At 41.1% G+C, this 25,544-nt stretch overlaps 2 protein-coding genes and 1 pseudogene across 2 annotated transcripts; all 3 read right to left on the bottom strand.

Moving 5' to 3' along the window:
- Positions 1 to 4,424: 4,424 nt before the first annotated feature.
- On the bottom strand, positions 4,425 to 5,961 carry LOC128398961 (olfactory receptor 4K14-like; annotated as a pseudogene).
- Positions 5,962 to 7,217: 1,256 nt separating this feature from the next.
- Positions 7,218 to 13,646, bottom strand: LOC128398960 (vomeronasal type-2 receptor 26-like). The gene is made up of 6 exons (XM_053360224.1): positions 13,429 to 13,646; positions 11,945 to 12,236; positions 9,641 to 10,501; positions 8,899 to 9,126; positions 8,256 to 8,382; positions 7,218 to 8,135 (listed from the first exon to the last, which is right to left on the bottom strand). The coding sequence occupies exons 1-6, from the start codon at positions 13,644 to 13,646 to the stop codon at positions 7,234 to 7,236; spliced, it is 2,628 nt and encodes an 875-aa protein (XP_053216199.1). The 3' UTR covers positions 7,218 to 7,233.
- A 2,452-nt stretch (positions 13,647 to 16,098) lies between these two features.
- On the bottom strand, positions 16,099 to 23,823 carry LOC128398959 (vomeronasal type-2 receptor 26-like; the record flags this gene model as incomplete). Its single annotated transcript, XM_053360223.1, has 6 exons — positions 23,708 to 23,823; positions 22,218 to 22,509; positions 19,777 to 20,637; positions 19,038 to 19,265; positions 18,384 to 18,510; positions 16,099 to 16,940 (listed from the first exon to the last, which is right to left on the bottom strand). Coding segments are annotated over exons 1-6 (2,466 nt in total), but the record flags the coding sequence as incomplete, so codon positions are not given.
- Between the last annotated feature and the right edge of the window lie 1,721 nt (positions 23,824 to 25,544).

The raw sequence follows: 25,544 nt of genomic DNA, 5'->3' as shown, positions 1-25,544 counted from the left end.
AAACCTTTGATTTGATGAATGGAGAGGGAAATTTGTCTGTTTTATATTATTTTTATGAACCTTGTTTACACATTGATGACTGGAGCAGGGCATTGTGTCTACTTCACTTAAAAACAAACAAAAGTTTTTTATGTCATTGCAAAATTTGGCAGGGTCTTGCACAATGGATAAAACTGATAGGGGAAACATACCATGCCCCAAACAGCAGAATTCCTGGATATTATCTGGCTTTGTCAGAATTGCAACTTGGGTTAGATGCACATTTCTTCTCTGGAGCTTCATCTTTCTTCTTCATGATGCACATGCCCCCTCACACAGAAAACTGTGCTGATTCTTCTCAGATTTTATTTATGAACATTTATTTCACTTGTGAATCAGCTGCTATCTACTATTACTTTTCTCCTGCGGAACTGGATTCTATCTGCAATTTCCCATAACCTCTCTGTGTATTTAATTATGTCGGGTGTGCTAAAGAGGAATAGTTATTGTACTGGCTCCTACTTGTAAGGCTTTTTTAGCTGTAAACAATTCCCCCACTTCCCCACTACTTATTTGAGATGCCCTCCTCACTAATTTTTCCATTGGCACCTAAAATATTATTGCTTTTATCCAGTAAGCAATTATCCCCCTCCCTCAGCAACTCATTTCAGATACCCTCCTAACTAAGCAGAAAATGATGCTTAATGATAAATTGTTGGTGAGAGAGAAGCCCACTCTCCCATCAGCGGCCTTTGGCATATACTGTAAGTGATCTAAATGTGTGTGTAAGACAGGGAAGGTTACATATTTTTTCAGGTATTGCAACCTTACCCTTTATTCAGGTTTGTCTGTCTGTCTGTTTGTTTCCTTATATTACAATTATGTACCACCTTTCTTTTCCAAGGATCTCAAGGTGGTGTACATGGTTCTCCTTGCAATTTCATCTTCACCCAGAAATGATGCTGAGGAACCTCTTCCTCTACGCAAGCTAATAGAGGTATTGTACATAGGTGTCCTACCTGCGGAATCTTATAGATATCCAAAACAGTGGCCACATAAAAGGAGATTTCAGAATCCAGTCCCCCAATGACCCCAGTCAGATTATTTTCAACATTACATATATAGTTAGGGACAAATTTCTTCACCATGGATAAAAGCAGCAGTGTGGCAAGATATGTGCTCCTTGCACTGATATAGCTGTCATATAAGTAGAAGCCCAAGGTGATATTGGGTAGGATGTGAGGGTCTTCATTGATCTCCTTGACTGCAAATGCCAAGGCCACGATGTGCTGGTAACCCTTAGGCACCACCCTAGAATGAGAGTTGCAAACTGTATCAGCAGGAACTTCAACTTCCTTTTACACAATAGTTAATCATACTAAGTTCAGGTTGTTTACACCCCGCCCGTTCTACTGTTGAATAGCTCTTATCAGTAGAAAGTTCTTCTTGATGTTTAGTTGAAATCTCCACTCTTGTAACTTGAAGAAGCTGATTTTTGTCCTAACCTTCGGAGCAAGAAAAAACAAGTGTGTTCCATCTTCCTAGTGACAACTCTTGAGATATTTGAAAATGGCTATCATTCCTCCCCTCAGTCTCACCATAGCTAAACATATCAAACTCCCTCAACCATTCCTCATAAGGCTTGGTTGCCAGACCATCTTTGTTGCCCTTCTCTGCATATGTTTCAGCTTGCTAATACGTATCCTTCTTAAATTGTGGTGGTCAGAACTGGATACAGGACTCCAGGTGACCAAGGCAGAATAGAGCAGTACTAGCAGTCCTTTGATCAGGACACTATACTTCTGTTGATGCAGATCCTTTAAACCTTTCCACATTTACTACCAGCAAGCCAAGTGTTCCTCATCTTAGATTTGTGCATTTGTCCCTATTGAATTTCATGTTGTTACTTTTGTCCCAGTTTTCCCATCTTTTAAGGTTAATAGTATCTAGATTAGGGGTTGCTGATAGAAAATACTAATAGAAAATGAAAGTATATGAACCTTCAGTTTCAGAACAGGTTTTTAAAAAATCATTCTTACTAACACTCTAGTAGTTCAGATAAAGTCTATCAAAATTTGCTGTTCAAATGGGCTCTCCCAGACACACAAACATACATACATACATTTCAATACATTTACATTCATTTCTCTATCCAGAAATGGGAATTTCGCCTGTATTCTCTTAATTCACAAGAGATTCCTTCCTATTTTTTGCCCCAGCATAATTCCATTTATATCTAAAGTGGATTTCCCTAGGTAAAAGTGTGAAAGTTAGCAGTCTCAGTCATTATTCTGAGGCTGGAACTCTAGGTTTGATCATTACATGGATGTAATAAATGAGTGGCTTAGTTCTTACACAAGCTGTTCAGGCAGCGCTGGTGGGGGTTCCTCAGTGAATGTTGCTGGAGAGGAGAAGAATCCACCATGGGAAACTATGCCACCAATGAGGAACTCTCCTGGCTGATGATACATGTGAAGTGGATGGTGTGGACCTTGGAGGATGCATTTCGCTATGTGAGCCAGACATACATTGTAAGAAATCAGTTCCAGCAGCCAGAAAACTAAAACCACCATTCTCAATACAAAGGCAACTGTCTGTTCTACATGGAAGCCATGATTTCTCTGGCAATATTATAATGAGCTTCTCCAAAATAAAAATTGTCTCATTTGAATGGTAGTTAAGTTTCTTGAGACGATGCAATCTGGGAGTATGAATGATTAGACTTGTGGATCCCAGACCCTATTTAAATTATTCTGGTTAATTTTAGTATCCTTTCCCTTACTTTTGCAAATGGCCCCTGAAAGTCCAGAGGGAATTTTGAGGAGCAGCAGATTTAATTATAGCCCTGTTAATAACCAAGCCAGAATTTAGTTATTTATTCAATGCTAGCGAACCCTTGTGGAATTGCAGAAGAAAATGTGCTTGTCACATATTCAGAACTATTGTGTTTTATTCCCTTTCAGTGGATAATAAGGGACCAGTGGTGTATTGGTGATGTTAGAAGTTCATAATAGAAGACCTTGTAAACAATGGAGACTCCAAAATGTAGTACGGTGTTGTCAGCATCTTGAAATTTGACTGAGTGGACCTGGATCCACATCAACCATGTGGCAATGACCCCTCACCACTTTTCCAGGGGGCGACAGTTGCGTTTCCTCACTCTCAGCCTCCTTCCCCGATGGCCTAGGCACACAAATTTTCTGGCCTTTGGAGGGGAATTCTCCTTGGCTGGTGGATCTCAAAAAGGAAGGGTCTTTCCAACCCAAAAGGCACCATAAATGGGCCACTCACTCCGTGCCTCCTGGAGGGCAGTGCATTCCTGGCTGTGGCTATTGGCTGCTTTCTCGCCTGGCCTGGCAATGAGGCTTAAAAGGGCGTTTGCAGGAGGCTCTCACAGCACGGCTGGGTGAAGAGCGACACCCTCCCACCCTCCCTTTTTACTTCCATTCACAATTCAGGTCAATTAATTATCGTGCTTATAAAATGTATTTTCCTTTTCAGGTCATGATCTAACACAGCTTTTCTCCCAAAGCGTCATTCCGTTTAACCACTTTATTTTACTTCTGCCTGCTGACCTTACTATGGTTGCTTACGGGTGCCATATTCGGAGCTGGGAAGGAATTTGCCTGTAGACAAATTGGCTGGCCTGGAGGTTTTGCCTTCCTAATAGCAAAACGTCAAAACTTTTGGTGGTTAAGCCATTGGGTGTAATCCCAGTCTTCAAGTGTTGGATGAAGTAGCGCCTCACTAAGTACCGAATGAGTGATGTATTCTGGGTACCCCATTAGCTCTACCTGCACACAAAATTACCTTGAGTCCTGCCTGGTTGGTCACTCCAGGTTGAGGGTGATGGAACTGTGTAAAGCCTTCATATTTGTGCCATTTTCTGCACCCATTACCCAAATGACTTCACCACGTAGTGGTGCCTAAAGCTCTGTACAGCCTGGGACCTAGAAACCTGAAAGATTGTCTAATGTTGTTTTAAACTGTTTTTAATAGGGTGAAGGATGGCTGATTAATAATTAAATATCCTGGCTGTAACAAACTGGCAACTGCAGGTTCAGGGAACCTGTGGCTGTTTAGACAGAAAACTCTCTCTGGATATGGAGAGGCAATTGTTTTTGAATAAAGGGAATATGTTATTATAGCATAACACACACATCTATACTAAAAATGCAATCCGTGCACAGCAATCAAAGTTTAATTTATATTTTTGTGTTATTTCATGTATTAAAAAAGGAGATGATTTGTCCCCTTCCTCAGCCCCCAACTGAGAACAGGAATTGAATCCCGATGGGTGCTGCTTGCATAGGAGCACCATGAAACCAGCTGGATCAAATTCTCCCCCAAACCAGCTGTTAAGCAGAAGTTTCTGAAGGGAACATGGTCATGAAATAGACCCTGGCAGTCTTTCCACCCACCACTCAAACCCTGAAAATTCTGGATCACACTGTGTACCCCACCCTATAACGGGACGATCTGTGCCTGTCTTTCCTGAACTTGGCCCAAGCAAAGTCTATTGTTCCAAAGTGTGCAATATAAAGAATGACTTCCTTCTCCTTCTTCTTCAAAGCATATATGGTTGGGTTTTGCAAGGGGGTGACACAGATACAGAAGACAGAAATCACTTTATCGATCATGAACTGGGCTGATGGAGGCAGGTAAATAAACAAACAGGGCCCAAATACATGGTGACCACAATGAGGTGAGAGGTGCATGTGGAGGCAGCTTTGGTGGTTTCTTCAGTGGGACCCTGGGAGCAGATTGTGTAGAGAATGCATCCATAGGAGATGAGCAGGCCAATAAAAGAAACTAGTGACAAAATTCCACTGTTGGTGACCATCATGTCTTCCAAGGGATTTGTGTCCATGCAAGCCAACTTGATGACCATGGAGAGGTCCCAGAAGAAGCTGTCCACTTGATTTTGCCCACAGAAAGGCACATTAATGATGAAACCCAATTGCACAGTGCCATGGAGGAGCCCACCAGCCTAGGAGGCAAGGAGAAGTGCCATGCAATGAGGCCAACTCATGAAGCATAACGGAGGAGATGGGAAATGGCCACATACCGGTCAATTGCCATGGCTACCAGCAGGAGCATCTCACTGCCTACAAACACATGAAGAAAGAATATTTGTGCCATGCATCTCTGGAAGGAGATGATCTGATGTTGGGCAAGGAAATCCAAGAGAGATCTTGGGATGGCAAAGGAGGATAGGCAGAGGTCCAGGAAAGCCAAGTGACCTAGCAGAAAGAACATGGGTGAATCTGAAAGACAGTGATCCTGGAAAATGGCTGAGAAAATGAGAGTGTTGCTGATAGAAGACTCCAAAATTAGCACGGTGTGGTCAGCATCTTGGAATTTGGCTGAGTGGATCTGGATTCACACCAGCCATATGGCATGTCTGCAATGGCTGCTCATTGCTGTTCTGTGGGATTACAGTTGTGCCCCTGGCTCTCAGCCTCCTTCCCCTGTGCCTTGGGAATGCATGTTTGCTCAAACCCTCAAGGGCCAATGCCCCTGTGATTCTGGAGAGATTGAGATGGTGCCCCAGGTCCTCCTGTATGACTCCTTTTTATTTTTTTTAATATGTATTCTGCTTCACTTCCAGTAGGGCAAGGGTTGGGGATGTGTGGCACTCCAGATGTTGATGGATTCCAAAACCAACCAACCCCAGCCAGTATGGAAAATGGTCAGCAATGATGAGGGCTGTAGTCTAGCAATATCTGGAGGGCTATAGGCTTCCCAGCCAAATTTTAGAGGATTAAAAGCAGATAACAACAAAAGAAATAATATGTCTGCCTGTGTTTTTATATCTGCTGTAAGCCACTCAAAGTGGCCGGGGAAACTCAACCAGGTGGGTGGGTTATAAATAATAAAATTATTATTATTATTATTATTATTATTATTATTATTATTAGTCCTACTTCCTTCCATTCCTGTCTCCACTTGGATACCCTGGACCTTCTGCAAGTAGGGCATAATCTTACAGACAAATCTTACAGACAAGCGGACAACAAGAAAAGAAATAATATGTTTTACTGTGTTAAAGTGGCTGGGGAACACAGCCAAATGAGTGAGTTATAAATAACAAATTTATTACTATCATTTTCATTATTATTAGTCCTACTTCCTTCCATTCCTGTCTCCACTTTAATACCCTGGACCTTCTGCAAGGAGGGCATAATCTTACAGACAATATTTAACAAGCATAGTCCACAGATGTCCACACAGAAATAAATGTTTTAAGGTTTAATGGGGCTTACTCTGGTTTACTTGCATTCTCCATTCATCATGGTTAGATCTAATCAATTTTATCTGCTCATCAAACATTTGATGAAGGGTGCCAACAGTCAGTGGAATATCCAACAATATACTTGTCACATATATGATACGTATATGTATTAAGTATAGAGTGTTCTGATACATCACATGTGTTGGTGAAATAAAACTTTTCAATTGTTGCTCCCCATCTGTCAAATGTGTTGCGCAGTGAGGTCTGCATGGTCCTTTGCTGCCATCTTTTCCAAGGACCAGAGGGCAGAATTCATTTACATTTTCTTGTCTAGGACTCTGAATTTCTCCAAGGAGACATGATTCAGAAAAAATCTTGTGGGGAGGGGAACCCAATTCAATGGCGAGTATTTTATCTCACAGTACATTGATAAACTATGGAACTCAATGAAGTAGGAAACAATGGTGGGGACAGTGCATTTGCGGCTTGACAGTTTCCCACAGGCATCTGGTTGGTCAGTGAGAGTTCAAGCTGCCAGACCAGATGGGCCATTGGCCTGATTTAAGAGGATCATCTTCCATTTATACGTTCTTGGGTATGGATAGGTTGATGGTGAAATATGACTGTTAGCAGTACAAAGAAATAATTCATAAATGAGTACTCATATATTCCATGGCCACAATTGTACAGTTTCACAGATCCTATTATGTTGAAAGCTGTAAGACAACTTTGATCATTCAGAATTAAGGACAGATAAAGCTTTCCTTGCATATATTTTGACAAGAATTGTTCTGAGTCTTCTTGTCAGCAGATGCTACAAGAGAATAATGAATGTATAAACATAAGATTCTTTTCTTCAAAGCAGATAAGTCAATTTTACAAAAGGAATTTTCAACTATGGGAATTTGGATTCTAGAAAAAAATTATAAAAGGCAGCAGCTGAACTTATATTTCCAAATATTCTACTGTACACACAGAGAAAAGCACAAAAGACAGCAAAGGGCAGGTTTCTCATTTCTTTAATTTTTCTTCCTTAGTAGCTGTTCCCTATTGTTCAGCTCAGGCCTCAGAATGATTAAATAACATTTTGGGGAAAAGATGCAACCCAGCAACCCACCACCGGAGGCTAAGATGGAGAAGATCTCCACAGCTACCATATATTTTCCCTTGGTGCTCAGGTAGGAAGGAATAAAGGACAGCCAAACACTGCAGAAGACCAACATGCTGAAAGTGATAAACTTGGCTTCGTTGAAACTGTCTGGTAACTTCCTGGCAAGGAAAGCCATAACAAAACTCACAGTTGCCAGGCAGCTCATATAGATGAGGACACAGTAAAACATTGCTACAGACCCTTCATTACATTCGAGTATAATTTCTTCTGTCATTGAATGCATGTCCACATCTGGGTATGGGGGAGAGGTTGCCAGCCACACAGTACATATTCCTGCTTGAACAATGGAGAAGGAAAAGACAATGGAGTGGCCTAGTCCTTTCCCCACCCATTTCCTCATCCTGGAATCTGGTTTTGTAGCCATGAAGGCCAAAAGCACAGTGGAGGTTTTTGCCAGGACACAAGAAACAGCGATTGAGAATATGATGCCAAAAGCTGTTTGTCGGAGGAGGCACATCACCTTCTCAGGTCGGCCAATGAAGAGCAATGCACAAAGGAAGCAGAGCAGGAGCGAGATGATGAGAGTGTAGGTGAGGTTTCGGTTGTTTGCAATGACAATGGGTGTGTCGTGGTGCTTCATAAATATACCTAGTACCAGAGCAGTGATCAAGGAAAGGGAAAGAGAGAAACAGGCCAAACTGATGCCCAAAGGTTCTTCATAAGACATGAAACTTATATCCTTGGGTAGACATGCATCCCGGTATTTGCTTGGATAGTCTTTGTCTGGGCATTTATTACAGTCATTCATATCTGGGGGGAAAGAAATATACTAGGTCATACATTTGAATTTGGTGAAATGTTTACTTTCTGTCTGTGAAAGTAATGATAACTACAGAGTCTGGATCTATTTAATCTATTTATTTCTCCTACCATACTGGTTTGCAATCTTCCCCTCTGCACATGGGATGCAATCGTAGCAGCAAGGTGGCTGTCCCTCCTTCACTTTCTTGCTGGATCCTGGAAGACATCTCTCAGTACAGAGAGAAAGAGGCCGAGTCTATTCCGTAAATGAAAGAGCAGAAGGATCAGCAAGAGAACAATGAGTTTGGAAATCTTCATGTTCCTGGGCCCCTCTCTATGAAGCAAAGCTGAGTCAGCCTTTCAGCAATATGTAGAATGGCTATATTTTTTTAGTAGTAGTAATGTTTGAAGTGATGTCATACTCCCTCTATTGTTCTGGGATGTGTAGTTGTTGTGATTACATAGCAGTTCCCCACATTTAGCAAGAAAGGCAAAATCTTGGGGCTTATCTATCCTCTTTTCTTCAGTTAAAAATCAGTATTTTATAATTGTTAAGAAATATTTATAAATATAATAAAATAAAATATTTGCCTTTATTCATTGAGTGACTTCTAGCAGTAAGCTTTTGCCTCTCAATCTGGTACTTCGATTTTTTTGTCATATTCTGCACAGTAACATGCAGTTTAAAAGACAGTGAATAGACCTGCAGGCGAATTGCCATTCTTTATGCAACACTGAATCTCTTTGGAATTCTCTAATAATACGGTCCTACCTGATTAAACCAACTGTGCCATGTTATGGCATCTTCATCAAGAATGAATGATTGGTCTGGAGGAGCCTGTGGATCTATCCTCCCAATGCTCACTCTTTGCAAACTTTGGTTGGAGAATATAATCCAATTGACAATATCCAACCTGGATACCACCTCCCCATTCTGGTTGATGAAGACCACATCTCCTGCAGTATTGTTAAATGAGATACTTCTCAGAAAGTGATGGAGCTAGATTGAAGATAGAAAAGGCAATTGTTTGGAAATGGCTGCAGTTCTAATACAGAACTGAGGTATCTTTTTCATGTGGGGAGGACCTACAGCAAGTGGTGGGTGGTGATTCAGTCAACTGTGAGTGGAGTCAGGTCCAAGAATGGAGAGACCACCAATTTTCTCTCTCCCACATCTCTCTCTCCAATTTTTTTCAACCTTTCTTTATCTCCCCTGCCCCACACCTCTTTTCCTCTGTCCCCCTTCCTCTCAGGAGACACAACAGTGGTGTGCAACCATCTGTCCTGAGGGAGTATTTGATGTATATGGGATAGAGAGAATGCTGAACATCTCTCTTGACCATTACTGCTGCTTCTTATCTGTGAATTCTGTGACATCTCAGTCATCTCCAAACTTCTCTCATAGAACTGATTTTTTTTTCTGATATGAATGAAGAAGTTGACAACATTTTGGAAACCTATACCTTGTGGGGGAATAACAGGCCTCTTCCAGTTGAGGATGTTTAGCCTATTACCTGCCAAAACTGTGGATTCTGATTCTTCCCTCTCCCTCCATACGACATTTCTCTGTGCCTGAGTCTGGATGTGGACATGGTATGTAAAGCATGGGCCATGGCGTAGACAGCACAGTGGATGCTGTAACTGTGGCCTGTCATGCTCATTTCAAAAAATGTTCCAGGAAGGCTCTCCAGCTTCTCTTCTCCGGTGCAAATATTCCCCTCCACCTTGTCTGAAGTGATATCTGGGAACACACATTCATAGGCCTGTTGCCAGAAGTCCCTGATAAAACCGTCCCCATCTGTGCTGGAAGGGTTTCTGTGCACAACATATTGATGAAATCCTGGTGGGTTTCTGAAGTGAATTTCAAAGGATATAGCACCATTGAATACTCCTGAATCCCAGTTCTTTTGAATGACAAATGAAGTGAACTCAACATGGGCAGTTGTTATCCAAACTTTACTTTTTATATTGTATGTCATGTCATCATGTTCTGATAGGTATGGAAGCCATCTAAAAGTTGCCATGGAATAAGATTCTCCATGGGCAACTATTACATTAGCTGTGCTGCTAAAAATTTTATGGATTATACTTGTCCCCTGTTGTAGCATGCCATTAATTTCAGAAATAAAACTTAAACTGGAGATTCTTTCTAAGAATGCAAAGCAGACACCACTCTTGGTAAATATTGGGGAAATGGTTTGCACAAATCTTTCTCCATTGTCATTGTCCATTGCAATGAGTCCAATCCACGTCCACCTGAAATGCAGAAGCAAAGAGAGAATTCCCTCATACTGAAGCGCTTCTGAGGCTGCCATCTGGTAGAAGGGAAGCCCTGGGCTTTTATCATTCATCACCGGAGCAGAGCCATAAATGAGCTAAAAAGTAAATGGAGGAAGAGAAGACACAAAGTAGATTCCTTTCACAGTACAGTGGTACCTTAGGTTAAGAACTTAATTCGTTCCGAACTCCTTACTTAACCTGAAACTGTTCTTAACCTGAAGCACCACTTTAGCTAATGGGGTCTCCAGCTGCCCCGCGCCACCGGAGCACGATTTCTGTTCTCATCCTGAAGCAAAGTACTTAACCTGAAGCACTATTTCTGGGTTAGTGGAGTCTGTAACCTGAAGCGTATGTAACCTGAAGCGTATGTAACCCGAGGTACCACTGTATTCATAATCATTATATGGTGAACCCTGTTAGTCAAATATGCTCTTTGCCAATCTCTAAGAGTTTATGTGGCTCTCTCTCACATATACTAAAGAAAAACATCCAGATTAGCTGAAAACTGGGATCATCTCCCATTTGTGGTTTGGAAACCTTTGCTTTGCTGAATGGAGAGGGGCACTGTGTCTGTTTTTTATTATTTTTATGGATCTTGTTAACACATTGATGACTGAAGCAGAGCATTGTGTCTACTTCACTTAAAAACAAACAAACATTTTTTATGTCATTGCAAAATTTGGCAGGGTCTTGCACAATGGATAAAACTGATAGGGGGAACATACCATGCCTCAAACAGCAGATTACCTAGACATTATCTGGGTTTGTCAAAATTGCAAATTGGGTTAGATGCACATTTCTTCTCTGAAGCTTCGTCTTTCTTCTTCATGATGCACAAGACCCATCACACAGCATAACTGTGCAGATTCTTCTCAGACTTTATTTATGAACATTTATTTCACTAGTGAATCAGCTGCTAACTACTATTACTGTTCTCCTGCAGAACTGGATTGTATCTGTAATTTCCCATAACTTCATTGTGTCTTTAATTATGTCTGGTGTGCTAAAGAGGAATAGTTATTGTACTGGCTCCTACCTGTAAGGTTTTTTTAGCTGTAAGCATTCCCCCACTTCCCCAGCAGCTTATTTAACATGCCGTCCTGCACCAATTTTTCCACTGGCACCTCAAATCTTATTGCTTTTATCCTGTAAGCAATTCCCCCATTTCCTCAGCAGCTCAATTAAGATACCCTCCTAACTAAGCAGAAAATGATGCATAACCAAAACTGTTGGTGTGAGAGAAGCCCACTCTCCCATCAGTGGCCTTTGGTATATACTGTAAGTGATCTAAATGTGTGTGTAAGACAGGGGAGAGTTACATTTATTTTATTTTTTAGGTATTGCAACCTTCCCCTTTATTCAGGTTTGTCTGTCTTTGTTTGCTTATATTACAATTATGTACCACCTTTATTTTCCAAGGATCTCAAGGTGGTGTACATGGTTCTCCTTGCAATTTCAGCTTTACCTGGAACTGATGCTGAGGAACCTGCCTCTCCCTCTATGCAAGCTAATAGAGGTATTGTCCATGGGTGTCTTACCTGTGGAATCTTATAGATATCCAAAACAGTGGCCACATAAAAGGAGATTTCAGAATCCAGTCCCCCAATGACCCCAGTCAGATTATTTTCCACATCACATATATAGTTAGGGACAAATTTCTTCACCATGGATAAAAGCAGCAGTGTGGCAAGATATGTGCTCCTTGCACTGATATAGCTGTCATATAAGTGGAAGCCCAAGGTGATATTGGGTAGGATGTGAGGGTCTTCGTTGATCTCCTTGACTGCAAATGCCAAGGCCACGATGTGCTGGTAAATCTTAGGCACCACCCTAGGATGAGAGTTGCAAACTGCATCATAGGGAATTTCAACAAATGTATTCTTTTACACACCAACAAAGTAGTTACTCATATTGAGTTCAGGGGGATTTACACTCAGTCCGTTCTACTATTGAATAGCTCTTATCAGTAGAAAAGCTCTTCCTGATGTTTAGTTGAAATCTCCATTCTTGTTACTTGAATACCCTGATTTGGAGCAAGAGAAAACAAGCTTGTTCCATCTTCTTGGTGACAGCCGTTGAGATATTTGAAAATGGCTATCATTCCTCCCCTCGGTCTCACCATAGTTAAACATATCAAACTCCCTCAATCATTCCTCACAAGACTTGGTTTCCAGACCATCTTTGTTGCCCTCCTCTGCACATGTTTCAGCTTGCTAATACGTATCCGTCTTAATTTGTGTTGATCAGAACTGGATACAGGACTCCAGGTGACCAAGGGAGAATAGAGCAGTACTAGTACTTCCTTTGATCAGGACACTATACTTCTGTTGATGCAGATCCCTTGAACCTTTCCTACTACTGGGAAGCCAAGTGTTCCTCATCTTATTTTTCTGCATTTTTCCCTACTGGAATTCATGTTACTTTTGTTCCAAATTTCTAATCGTTTAAGGTAAATAGTATCTAGAACAGGGGTTGCTAATGTGGGGCCCATGGGACATCTTGCTGTCCACACCAGAGGGGTCTTTTTCTGACATTTACAAAGTCTCTGGTCTCTCCCTGCAGTGACCTCTTTTTCATGAGTCAGTGATTGTCATTGGAATTTACTGAATTCTATACTTCATAATAAGTACCTTTCAGTGCTGAAACAAAGCTTAGTCTAAGTTCAGAAAATGAAACATTCAGCTTCAGAACAGGTTTTTAAAAATTCATTCTTACTAACACTCTAGTAGTTCAGATAAAGTCTATCAAAAATTTCTGTTCAAAAGGGCTCTCCCAGACACACAAACATGCATACATTTCAATACATTTCCATTCACTTCTCTATCCAGAAATGGGAATTTCTCCTGTATTCTCTTCATTCCCAAGAGATTCCTTCCAATTTTTTGCCCCAGCATAAGTCCCATTCAAATCTAAAGTGGATTTCCCCAAGTAAAAGGGTAAAAGTTTGCAGTCTCAGTCATTATTCTGCAACTCTAGGTTTGGTCCTTCCTCTGATGTAATATATGAGTGGCTTGGTTCTTACACAAGCTCTTCAGGAAGTGCTGGTGGGGGTTCCTCAGTGAATGTTGCTGGAGAGGAGAAGAAGCCACCATGGGAAACAAGGCCACCAATGATGAAATCTCCTGGCTGATGATACGTGTGAAGTGGATGGTGTGGACCTTGGAGCCTGCATTTTGCTATGTGAGCCTCACATTCATTGTGAGAAATCAGTTCCAGCAGCAAGAACACTAAAACCACCATCCTTAATATAAGGGCAACTCTTTGTTCTATGATTTTGCTGGCAATATTATAATTAGCTTCTCCTAGATAAAAATTGTCTCATTTAAATAGTAGATTAATTTCCTGAGAGGATACAATCCAGGAGTATCCAACATCAGACTTGCTGATCCCAGACAGTATATAAATAATTCTGGTTAAGTTGTAGTATCCTTTGTGTTATGTTGCCAGTGGCCACAAAGAATACACAGAGATTTTTGAGAAGCAGCAGATTTAATTATAGCCCTGTTAATAACCAGGCAGGAGTGTAGTTGTTCATCCAATGCTCGGGATTCCCTGTGGAATTCCAGAGGAAATTGCTGAAGAAAATATTCAGAACTGTTATTTTAATTTCCCTTTCAATAGATAAAAATAGACCAGTGGTGTATGGGTGAAATTAGAAGTTAGAAGCTCATAATAGAATACATTGTAGCCAATGGAGACTCCAAAATGTAGCATGGTGTAGTCAGTATCTTCAAATTTGGCTGAGTGGACCTGGATTCACACCAGCCATGTGGCATGTCTGCAATGGCTGCTCATTGCTGTTTTGGGGGATGACAGTGGTTTCCCTCTCAGCCTCCTTCCCCTGTGCCTTGGGAATGCATGTTTGCCCAAACCCTCAAGGGCAAAATACCCCTGTGATTCTGGAGAGGTTGAGTTGGTGCTCCAGGTCCTCCTGTATGACTCCTTTTATAGAGCCTTGTGTAAAATCTCTCTTGATTCTTTCAGCCTATGTGAGCTAGCACCTTAGGGAGAGAGAGGATTCTTGAAATCTCTCAGACCCCACAGTTCCTCCAGATGCAGCTGAGGGTGGTGAGGATTCCCAAAGTTGCTGAGCCTGACTTTCTAGCCCTTTTGGTGAATTTTAATTCAGTGTCCACCTTCATTCGGTGATGCTGGTGTCTGACTTCTTCTGCAAACTTATGCATTTTATTTTTTAAATATGTATTCTGCTTCACTTCCACTAGGGCAAGGGTTGGGGATGTGTGGCACTCCAGATGTTGATGGATTCCAAAACCAACCAACCCCAGCCAGTATGGAAAATGGTCAGCAATGATGAGGGCTGTAGTCTAGCAATATCTGGAGGACTATAGGCTTCCCATCCAAACTCTAGGGGGATTAAAAGCAGATAACAACAAAAGAAATATGCTTTACTGTGTTTTTATATCTGCTATAAGCCACCTAAAGTGGCTGGGGAAACGCAGCCAGATGGGTGGGTTTTAAATAATAAATTATTATTAGTCCTACTTCCTTCCATTTCTGTCTCCACTTGAATATCTGAACCTTCTGTCAGGGGACCATAATCGTACAGACAATCATTAACAAGCATAGTTAGCTTGCTGTATAACAGTACAGATGTTTACTCAGAAATAAAAATTTTAAGGTTTAATGGGGCTTACTCTGGTTTACTTGCATTCTCCATTCATCATGGTTAGATCTAATCAATTTTATCTGCTCATCAAACATTTGCTGAAGGATGCCAACAGCAGTGGAATAGCAAACAATATATTTGCCACATATATAAAACGTATATGTATTATGAATGAACCATCACATGTGTTGGTGAATTAATACCAATTGTGGCTCTCCATCTGTCAAATGAGTGGCACAGTGAGGTCTGCAGGGTCCTTTGTTGCCATCTTTTCCAAGGACCAGGTCAGAATTCATTTACATTTTCTTATCTAGGACTCTGAATTTCTCCAAGGAGACATGATTCACACAAAATCTTGGGGGCAGGGGAACCCAATTCAATGGGGCATATGTTATCTCACAGTACATAGATAAACTATGGAACTCACTGACATAGGAAACAATGGTGGGGACAGTGCATTTGCAGTTGGGTACGGCTTGAAGGTTTCCCACAGGTATCTGGTTGGTCAGTGAGAGTCCCGGCTGCTGGACCAGATGGTCCATTGGCCTGATTTAAGAGGATCATCCTTCATTTCTACGATCTTCGGTATGGATAGGTTGATGGCAAAATCTGTTAGCAGAACAGAACAATAATTCATAAATGAATATTCCAATATTCCATGGCCTGCAATAGTACAGTTTCACAGATCCTACTATGCTGAAAGCTGTGAAACAAGTTTGATCACTGAGAATTAAGGCCAGATAAAGATTTACTTGCATATATTTTGACAAGAATTGCTTTGAGTCTTCTTATTAGCACATGCTACAAGAGAATAATGTATGTGTAAACGTATGATTGTTTTTTCAAAGCAAATAAGTCAATTTTACAAATGAATTTTCAATTATGGAAATTTGGAGTACATTAAAAATATATATATAAAAGGAAGCAGCTGAACATATATTTCCAAATATTCTACTGTACACACAGAAAAAAGCATGAAAGCAAGCAAAGGGCAGGTTTATTATTTCTTTAATTTTTCTTCCTTATTAGCTGTTCCCTATTGTTCAGCTCAGGCCTCAAAATAATTATATAGCATTTGGGGGAAAAGATGCAACCCAGCAACCCACCACCAGAGGCTAAGATGGAGAAGATCTCCACAGCTACCATGTATTTTCCCTTGGTGCTCAGGTAGGAAGGAGTAAAGGACAGCCAAACACTGCAGAAGACCAACATGCTGAAAGTGATAAACTTGGCTTCGTTGAAACTGTCCGGTAACTTCCTGGCGAGGAAAGCCACAGCAAAACTTACAGTGGCCAGGCAGCTCATGTAGATGACACAGTAAAACATTGTTACAGACCCTTCATTACATTTTAGTATTATTTCTTCTGTCATTGAGTGCATGTCCACATCTGGGTATGGGGGAGAGGTTGCCAGCCACACAGTGCATATGCCTACTTGAACTATGGAGCAGAAAAGGAGAATGGAGTGGCCTAGTCCTTTCCCCACCCATTTCCTCATCCTGGATTCTGGTTTTGTAGCCATGAAGGCCAAAACTACCGTGAAGGTTTTTGCCAGGACACAAGAAACAGCAGTTGAGAAGATGATACCAAAAGCTGGTTGCCGGAGGAGACATGTGACCTTCTCAGGTCGGCCAATGAAGAGCAAAGCACAAAGGAAGCAGAGCAGGAGAGAGATGAGGAGAGTGTAGGTGAGGTTTCGGTTGTTTGCAATGACAATGGGTGTGTCATGGTGCTTCATAAATATACCTAGTAGCAGAACTGTGATCAGGGAAAGGAAAAGAGAGAAGCAGGCTAAACTGATGCCCAAAGGTTCTTCATAAGACAAGAAGCTTATATCCTTGGGTAGACATGCATCCCGGTTCTTGCTTGGATAGTGTTTGTCTGAGCATTTATTACAGTCATTCATATCTGGGGGAAAATAAATATATTAGGTCATACTTTTCAGCTTGCTGAAAAGTTTATTTTCTGTCTGAGAAGAAACGAGCTCTATTTAATTCAAAGCACATGTTTTGTACCGTCTGATGCTCTGTAATATGGTATTGTTGCAATCTAAGCTTTCTCTGTCTCATGGATATGCCAATAAACAACATGAGACCATGAGGGGAAAAGAAGTCCAAAGTATTTAATTCTGCACAGAAGGTTCAGCTGGGGATAATTCCCTAAAACAACCAAACATCATACAAAGAGTTCCAAACAGTTTTTTACGTTTGGCATAAATTCCACACATTCCATTAAGTTTAATTTCCTATCCAATCGAAACACTTTGTTTCCCTCACCCCATTTCCTCCTAATGCACTTTGTTGTCTCCTTATGATTGGTCCAAATCACAGTTTAAACAAAGGAGTTTCCTCATGGTTTGCTAAAATTTTATTTCAGGATTAGATTTCACCTCAGTATTGTATTTCACTCCAGTTACCGAGAATAGTCTGACCACAGTCCGAGCATACTCAGTATGTCAAAACCTTATATGGTATGATTCTCTGTAGAGTGGTACCTTCGGTTACAGATGCTTCAGGTTACAGACGCTTCAGGTTACAGACTCCGCTAACCCAGAAATAGTACCTCAGGATAAGAATGATCTGCTTCAGAATGAGAACAGAAATTGTGCGGCAGCAGCACGGCAGCAGCGGGAGGCCCAATTAGTTATAGTGGTACCTCAGGTGAAGAACAGTTTCAGGTTAAGAACGGACACCAGAACAAATTAAGTTCTTAACCTGAGGTACCACTATATTTGATTACCACAGTATTCTTGGATTTAATTGGTTCAGAGTTATGTGGTCTTGTAAGTGCTACAGCCAGTGCAGTTGCCATCTGAATGTTTATGCACACTAGCCTGGGTGCAGCCTGTGTAAGTCAGAAGGAGTGCCAAGTTCCACTCTAGATATGCTCAGGACGCAAGATAGAAATGCGCAAAGACAAAGGCACGCTTGGCCAATCCACATAATGATCAACTCTGATCCGGAAACCAATCTCCCCACTCTGGAAGGACGTGTGGATCCAGAACTGACCTCCACAGTCACTTACAGACTCATTGTTAAAACTGTGTTTATGGAAGACAATCTTATTTGGCTATGAGTGATAGAAGAAGAAGAAGAAGAAGAAGAAGAAGAAGAAGAAGAAGAAGAAGAAGAAGAAGATGCTTTGAACCACATACCATCCAACTACTCTCAATGCATGGTCATTCTCATTTCATTGGCATATTTAGATTATCTGAACGGCAATGATCACAAAGAGGCAGGATCACACACACAGTAGATTATCTATTTTGAAACGTAAACTCAACTGTCCTTAGAACACCTTTCAATTATTACTTTTGAGTCTGGATCTATTTAATCTATTTATTTTCCCTACCATACTGGTTTGCAATCTTCCCCTCTGCACATGGGATGCAATCGTAGCAGCAAGGTGGCTGTCCCTCCTTCACTTTCTTGCTGGATCCTGGAAGACATGTCTCAGTACAGAGAGAAAGAGGCCGAGTCTATTACGTAAATGAAAGAGCAGAAGGATCAGCAAGAGAACAATGAGCTTGGAAATCTTCATGTTCCTGAGCCCCTCTCTATGATGCAAAGCTGAGTCAGCCTTTCAGCAATATGTAGAATGGCTATATTTTTTTAGTAGTAGTAATGGTTGAAGTGATGTCATATTCCCTCTATTGTTCTGGGATGTGTGGGTTTTGTGATTACATAGCAGTTCCCCACTTTTTAGCAAGAAAGGCAAAATCTTGGGGCTTATCTATCCTCTTTTCTTCAGTTAAAAATCAGTATTTTATAATGTTAAGAAATATTTATAAAATATTCATAAATATAATAAAATAAAATATTTGCCTTTATTCCTTGAGTGACTTCTAGCAGTAAGCTTTTGGCTCTCAATGTGGTACTTGGATGCTCTGGTCATATTCTACACAGTAACATGTAGTTTAAAAGACAATGAGTAGACATGCAGGTGAATATTCATTGCGTATGCAAGAATGAATCTCCTTGGAATTATCTAATTATACAGTCCTACCTGATTAAACCAACTGTTCCATGTTATGGCATCTTCATCAAGGATGAATGATGCGTCTGGAGAAGCCTGTGGATCTATCCTCCCAACACTCACTCTTTGCAAACTTTGGTTGGAGAATATAATCCAATTGACAATATTCAAGCTAGATACCACTTCACCATTCTGGTTGATGAAGACCACATCTCCAGCCGTATTGTTAAATGAGATACTTCTCAGAAAGTGATGGAGCTAGATTGAAAACAAAAAAAGGACGTTTGTAAAAGGCCGCAGTTCTAATACATGGCTAAGGTACCTTTATCCTGTGGGCAGGACCTACAGCAAGTGGTGGGTGGTGATACAGTCAACTGTGAGTGGAGTCAGGTCCAAGGATGGAGAGACCACCAATTTTCTCTCTCCCACATCCCTCACTTCGTTTTAACAACCTCTCTTTATCTCCCCCTCCCCACACCACTTTCCCTCTGTCCCTCTTGATATCAGGAGACACCACAGTGGTGTGCAACCACATGCTCCGAGTGAGGATTTTGTGCATATGGAATAAAGAGAATGCTAAACATCTCTCTCGATCATTACCGCTGCTTGTTAACTATGAATGCAGTAACATATTAGTGGTCTGCAAACTTCTACCATGGAAGTGATTTTCCTTGTCTGAGATGAATGAGCAAGTTGACAACATTTTGGTAACCCATATCTTGTGGGGGAATAACAGGCCTCTTCCAGTTGAGGATGTTTAGCCTATTACCTGCCAAAACTGTTGATTCTGATTCTTCCCTCTCCCTCTGTATGCCATTTCTCTGTTCCTGAGTCTGGATGTGAACATGGTATGTAAAGCATGGGCCATGGCATAGACAGCACAGTGGATGCTGTAACTGTGGCCTGTCATGCTCATTTCAAAAAATGATCCAGGAAGGCTCTCCAGCTTCTCTTCTCCGGTGCAAATATTCCCCTCCACCTTGTCTGCAGTCATATCTGGGAACACACATTCAAAGGCCTGTTGCCAGAAGTCCCTGATAAAACCGTCCCCATCTGCGCTGGAAGGGTTTCTGTGCACAACATATTGATGAAATCCAGGTGGGTTTCTGAAGTGAATTTCAAAGGATATAGCACCATTGAATATTCCTGCATCCCAGTTCCTTTGAATGACTAATGAAGTGAACTCAACCTGGGCCATTATTATCCATACTTTACTTTTTATATTGTATGTCATGTCATCATGTACTGATAGGTATGGAAGCCATCTCAAATATGCTATGGAATAAGATTCTCCATAGGCAATTATTATATTAGCTGTGCTGCTAAAAATTTTATGATTTATACTTGCCCCCTGTTCTTGCATGCCATTTATTTCAGAAATAAAACTTAAACTGGGGATTCTTTCTAGGAATGCAAAGCAGACACCACTCTTGGTAAACATTGGGGAAATGGTTTGCACAAATCTTTCTCCGCTGTTATTGTCCATTGCAATGACTCCAATCCATGTCCACCTGAAATGCAGAAGCAAAGAGAGAATTCCCTCATACTGTAGGGCTTCTGAGGCTGCCATCTGGTAGAAGGGAAGCCCTGGACTTTTATCATTCATCACTGGAGCAGAGCCATAAATGAGCTAAAAAGTAAGTGGAGGAAGAGAAGAGACAAAGTAGATTCCTTTCACAGTATTCATATACATTATGTGGTGAACCCTGTTAGTCAAATATGCCCTTTGTCAACATTTCAGGGTTTGGTGCATCTCTCTAATTTTTACAAAAGACCCACATGCAGATGGGCTGAAAACTGGGATCATCTCCCATTTGTGGTTTGGAAACCTGTGCTTTGCTGAATGGAGAGGGGCACTGTGTCTGTTTTTTACTATTTTTATGAATCTTGTTTACACATTGATGACTGGAGCAGGGCATTGTGTCTACTTCACTTAAAAACAAACAAAAGTTTTTTTATGTCGTTGCAAAATTTGGCAGGGTCATGTACAATGGATAAAACTGAATGGGGGAACATACCGTGCCCCAAACAGCAGATTTCCTGGACATTTTCTGGTTTTGTCAGAATTGCAAATTGTGTTAGATGCACATTTCTTCTCTGAAGCTTCGTCTTTCTTCTTCATGATGCACATGCTCCATCACACAGCAAAACTGTGCTGATTCTTCTCAGACTTTATTTATGAACATTTATTTCACTAGTGAATCAGCTGCTAACTACTTTTACTGTTCGCCTGCGGAACTGGATTGTATCTGCAGTTTGCCATAACTTCCTTGTATCTTTAATTATGTTGGGTGTGCTAAAGAGGAATAGTTATTGTACTGGCTCCTACCTGTAAGATTTTTGTAGCTGTAAGCATTTTCCCCACTTCCCCAGCTTATTTGACATGCCCTCCTCACTAATTTTTCCACTGGTGCCTAAAATCTTATTTCTTTTATCCAGTAAGCAACTCCCCCCCCCTTTACTCAGCAGCTCAATTCAGATACCCTCCTAACTAAGCAGAAAATGATGCATAACCAAAAACTGCTGGTGAGAGAGAAGCCCACTCTCCCATCAGTGGCATTTGTTATATACTGTAAGTGATCTAAATTTGTGTGTAAGACGTTAGAGTTACATTTTTTTTCAGGTATTGCAGTAAAGGTAAAGGGACCCCTGACCATTAGGTCCAGTCGTGACCGTCTCTGGGGTTGTGGCCCTCATCTCGCTTTATTGGCTGAGGGAGCCGGCATACAGCTTCCAGGTCATGTGGCCAGCATGACTAAGCCACTTCTGGCAAACCAGAGCAGCACATGGAAACGCCATTTACCTTCCCGCCGGAGTGGTACCTATTTATCTACTTGCACTCTGACGTGTTTTCGAACTGCTAGGTTGGCAGGAGCTGGGACAGAGCAACGGGAGCTCACCCCATCACGGGGATTCGAACTGACAACCTTCTGATTGGCAAGTCCTAGGCTCTGTGCTTTAACCCACAGCGCCACCGGCATCCCCACAGGTATTGCAATCTTCCCCTTTATTCAGGTTTGTCTGTCTGTCTGTCTGTCTGTCTGTCTGTTGTTTGCTTATATTACAATTATGTACCATCTTTATTTTCCAAGAATCTCAAGGTGGTATACATGGTTCTCCTTGCAATTTCATCTTCACCCGGAACTGATGCTGAGGAACCTGCCTCTTCTCTATGCAAGCTAATAGAGGTATTGATCATGAGTGTCCTACCTGCGGAATCTTATAGATATCCAAAATAGTTGCCACATAAAAGGAGATTTCAGAATCCAGTCCCCCAATGACCCCAGTCAGACTATTTTCAACATCACATATATAGTTAGGGACAAATTTCTCCACCATGGATAAAAGCAGCAGTGTGGCAAGATATGTGCTCCTTGCACTGATATAGCTGTCATATAAGTGGAAGCCCAAGGTGATATTGGGTAGGATGTGAGGGTCTTCATTGATCTGCTTGACTGCAAATGCCAAGGCCACAATGTGCTGGTAACCCTTAGGCACCACCCTAGAATGAGAGTTGCAAATGTATCAGCAGGAACTTCAAAATAAGTATTCTTTTACATATCAACAGAGTAGTTAATCATATTGAGTTCAGTGGGGTTAACTCTCAGTCTGATCCACTATTGAATAGCTCTTATCAATAGAAGGTTCTCTCTGATGTTTATTTGAAATCTCCTTTCTTGTAAATTGAATACCCTGATTTGGAGCAAGAGAAAACAAGCGTGTTCCATCTTCCTGGTGACAGCTCTTGAGATATTTTACAATGGCTATCATTCCTCTCCTCAGTCTCATCATAGATAAACGTACCAAACCCCCTCATCCGTTCCTCATAAGGTTTGGTTTCCAGACCATCTTTGTAGCCCTCCTCTGCACGTGTTGCAGCTTGTCAATATCCTTCTTAAATTGTGGTGATCAGAACTGGACACAGACTTCAGGTGACCAAGGCAGAATAGAGCAGTACTATTATTTCCTTTCATCAGGACACTATACTTCTGTTGATGCAGATCCCTTGAACCTTTCCACATGTACTACTGGCAAGCCAAGTTTTCCTCATCTTAGATTTGTGTATTTGTAGGTACCGCTCTTACTTTTGTCCAAGTTTTTAAATATTTTAAACTCAGTAGTATCTAGAGTAGGGGTTGCTAATGTGGGGCACATGGGACGTCTTCCCTTACATGTCTGAGGTCTTTTTCTGACACTTACAAAGTCTCTGGTCTCTCTGGTCTCTCTCTGCAGTGACTTCCTTTTCGTGAGTCAGTGCTGGTCGTTCTATACTTCATAATAAGTACCTTTCAGTGCTGAAACAAAGCTTAGTCTAAGTTCAGAAAATGAAAGTATAAGGACATTCAGCCTCAGAACAGGTTTTTAAAAATACATTCTTACTAATAGTCTAGTAGTTCAGATAAAGTCTAGCAAAATGGGCTGCTTATAAGGCCTCTCCCAAACATAACAAACATGCATGCATACATTTCAATACATTTATATTCATTTCTCTATCCAGAAATGGGAATTTCTCCTATATTCTCTTAATTCACAAGACATTTGTTCCTCTTTTTTTGCACCAGCATAAGTCCCATTCATATTTAAAGTGGATTCCCCCAGATAAAAGGGTAAACATTTGCTGCCTCACTCATTAATCTGAGGCTGCAACTCTAGGTTTGATCATTCCTTTGATGTAATAAAATGAGTGGCTTAGCTCTTACACGAGCTCTTCAGGCAGTACTGGTGGGGGTTCCTCAGTGAATGTTGCTGGAGAGACGATGAAGCCACCATGGAAAACTATGCCACCAATGAGGAACTCTCCTGGCTGATGATACATGTGGAGTGGATGGTGTGGACCTTGGAGCCTGCATTTTGCTATGTGAGCCTCACATACATTGTAAGAAATCAGTTCCAGCAGCAAGAACACTAAAAACACCATCCTTAATACAAAGGCAACTCTTTGTTTTATGCAGAAACTATGTTTTTTTTCTGGCAATACTAGAATAGGTTTTTCCAACATAAAAATTGTCTCATTTAAATGGTAGATTAATTTCCTGAGGGGACACAATATGGAAGTATCCAAAATTAGACTTGCTGATCCCAGACAGTATTTAAATAATTCTGGTTAAGTTGTAGTATCCTTTGTGTTATGTGGCCAGTGGCCAGACAAAATACACAGGGATTTTTGAGGAGCAGCATATTAATTATAGCCCTGTTAATAACCAAGCAGGAGTGTAGTTGTTCATCCAATGCTCGGGATTCCCTGTGGAATTGCAGAAGAAAATTGCTGAAGAAAATATTCAGAACTGTTATTTTAATTTCCCTTTCATTAGATAATAATAGACCAGTGGTGTATGGGTGAAATTAGACGTTAGAAGTTCATAATAGAAGACCTTGTAGCCAGTGAAGACTCCAACATGTATCATGGTGCAGTCAGCATCTTGGAATTTGGCTGAGTGGACCTGGAGTCACATGAGCATCTGGCATGACTGGAATGGCTGCTCATTGCTGTTCTGTAGGATTACTGTTGTGTCCACTGGCTCTCAGCCTCCTTCCCCTGTGCCTTGGGAATGCATGTTTGCCCAAACCCTCAAGGGCAAATGCCCCTGTGATTCTGAAGAGGTTGAGTTGGTGCTCCAGGTCCTCCTGTATGACTCCTTTTATAGAGCCTTGTGTAAAATCTCTCTTGATTCTGTCAGCCTCCATGAGCTAGAAACTTAGGGAGAAAAAGTATTCCTGAAATCTCTCAGACCCCACAGTTCACCCAGGTGCAGCTGAGGGTGGTCATGATTCCCAAAGTTGCTGAGCCTGACTTTCTAGCCTTTTGGGTGAATTTAATTCAGTGTCCACCTTCATTCAGTGATGCTGATATCTCTGGCTTCTTCTGCAAACTTCTGCATTTTATTTTTTAAATATGTATTCTGCTTCACTTCCACTAGGGCAAGGGTTGGGGATGTGTGGCACTTCCAAAACCAATCAACCCCAGACAGTATGGAAAATGGTCAGCAATGATGAGGGCTGTAGTCTAGCAATATCTGGAGGACTATAGGCTTCCCAGCCAAACTTTAGGGGATTAAAAGCAAATAACAAGAAAAGAAATAATATGTTTGCCTGTGTTTTTATATCTGCTGTAAGCCACTCAAAGTGGCCGGGGAAACCCAGCCAGGTGGGTGGGTTATAAATAATAAAATTATTATTATTATTATTATTATTATTATTATTATTATTAGTCCTACTTCCTTCCATTTCTGTCTCCACTTGAATACCCTGGACCTTCTGCAAGGAGGGCATAATCTTACAGACAATACTTAACAAGCATAGTCCACAGATGTCCACACAGAAATAAATGTTTTAAGGTTTAATGGGGCTTACTCTGGTTTACTTGCATTCTCCATTCATCATGGTTAGATCTAATCAATTTTATCTGCTCATCAAACATTTGATGAAGGGTGCCAACAGTCAGTGGAATATCCAACAATATACTTGTCACATATATGATACGTATATGTATTAAGTATATAGTGTTCTGATACATCACAAGTATTGGTGAAATAAAAC

Source organism: Podarcis raffonei, chromosome 13 (assembly GCF_027172205.1).
Source record: "Podarcis raffonei isolate rPodRaf1 chromosome 13, rPodRaf1.pri, whole genome shotgun sequence".
NCBI lineage: Eukaryota > Metazoa > Chordata > Lepidosauria > Squamata > Lacertidae > Podarcis > Podarcis raffonei.
This window is presented reverse-complemented; position numbering and strand designations above follow the sequence as displayed.

What these genes read in the sequence shown, in the direction of transcription:
- LOC128398960 (XM_053360224.1), bottom strand. Translation starts at nt 13,646, where the DNA reads ATGGTGGTTTTAGTGTTCTTGCTGCTGGAACTGATTTCTCACAATGAA. An exon ending in AGAATCCACAGTTTTGGCAG is followed by an intron (nt 9,127 to 9,640) that starts GTAATAGGCTAA and finishes TCTTCAATCTAG; the next exon opens with CTCCATCACTTTCTGAGAAG. An exon ending in GAAGATTGCAAACCAGTATG is followed by an intron (nt 8,136 to 8,255) that starts GTAGGAGAAATA and finishes CTTTCCCCCCAG; the next exon opens with ATATGAATGACTGTAATAAA.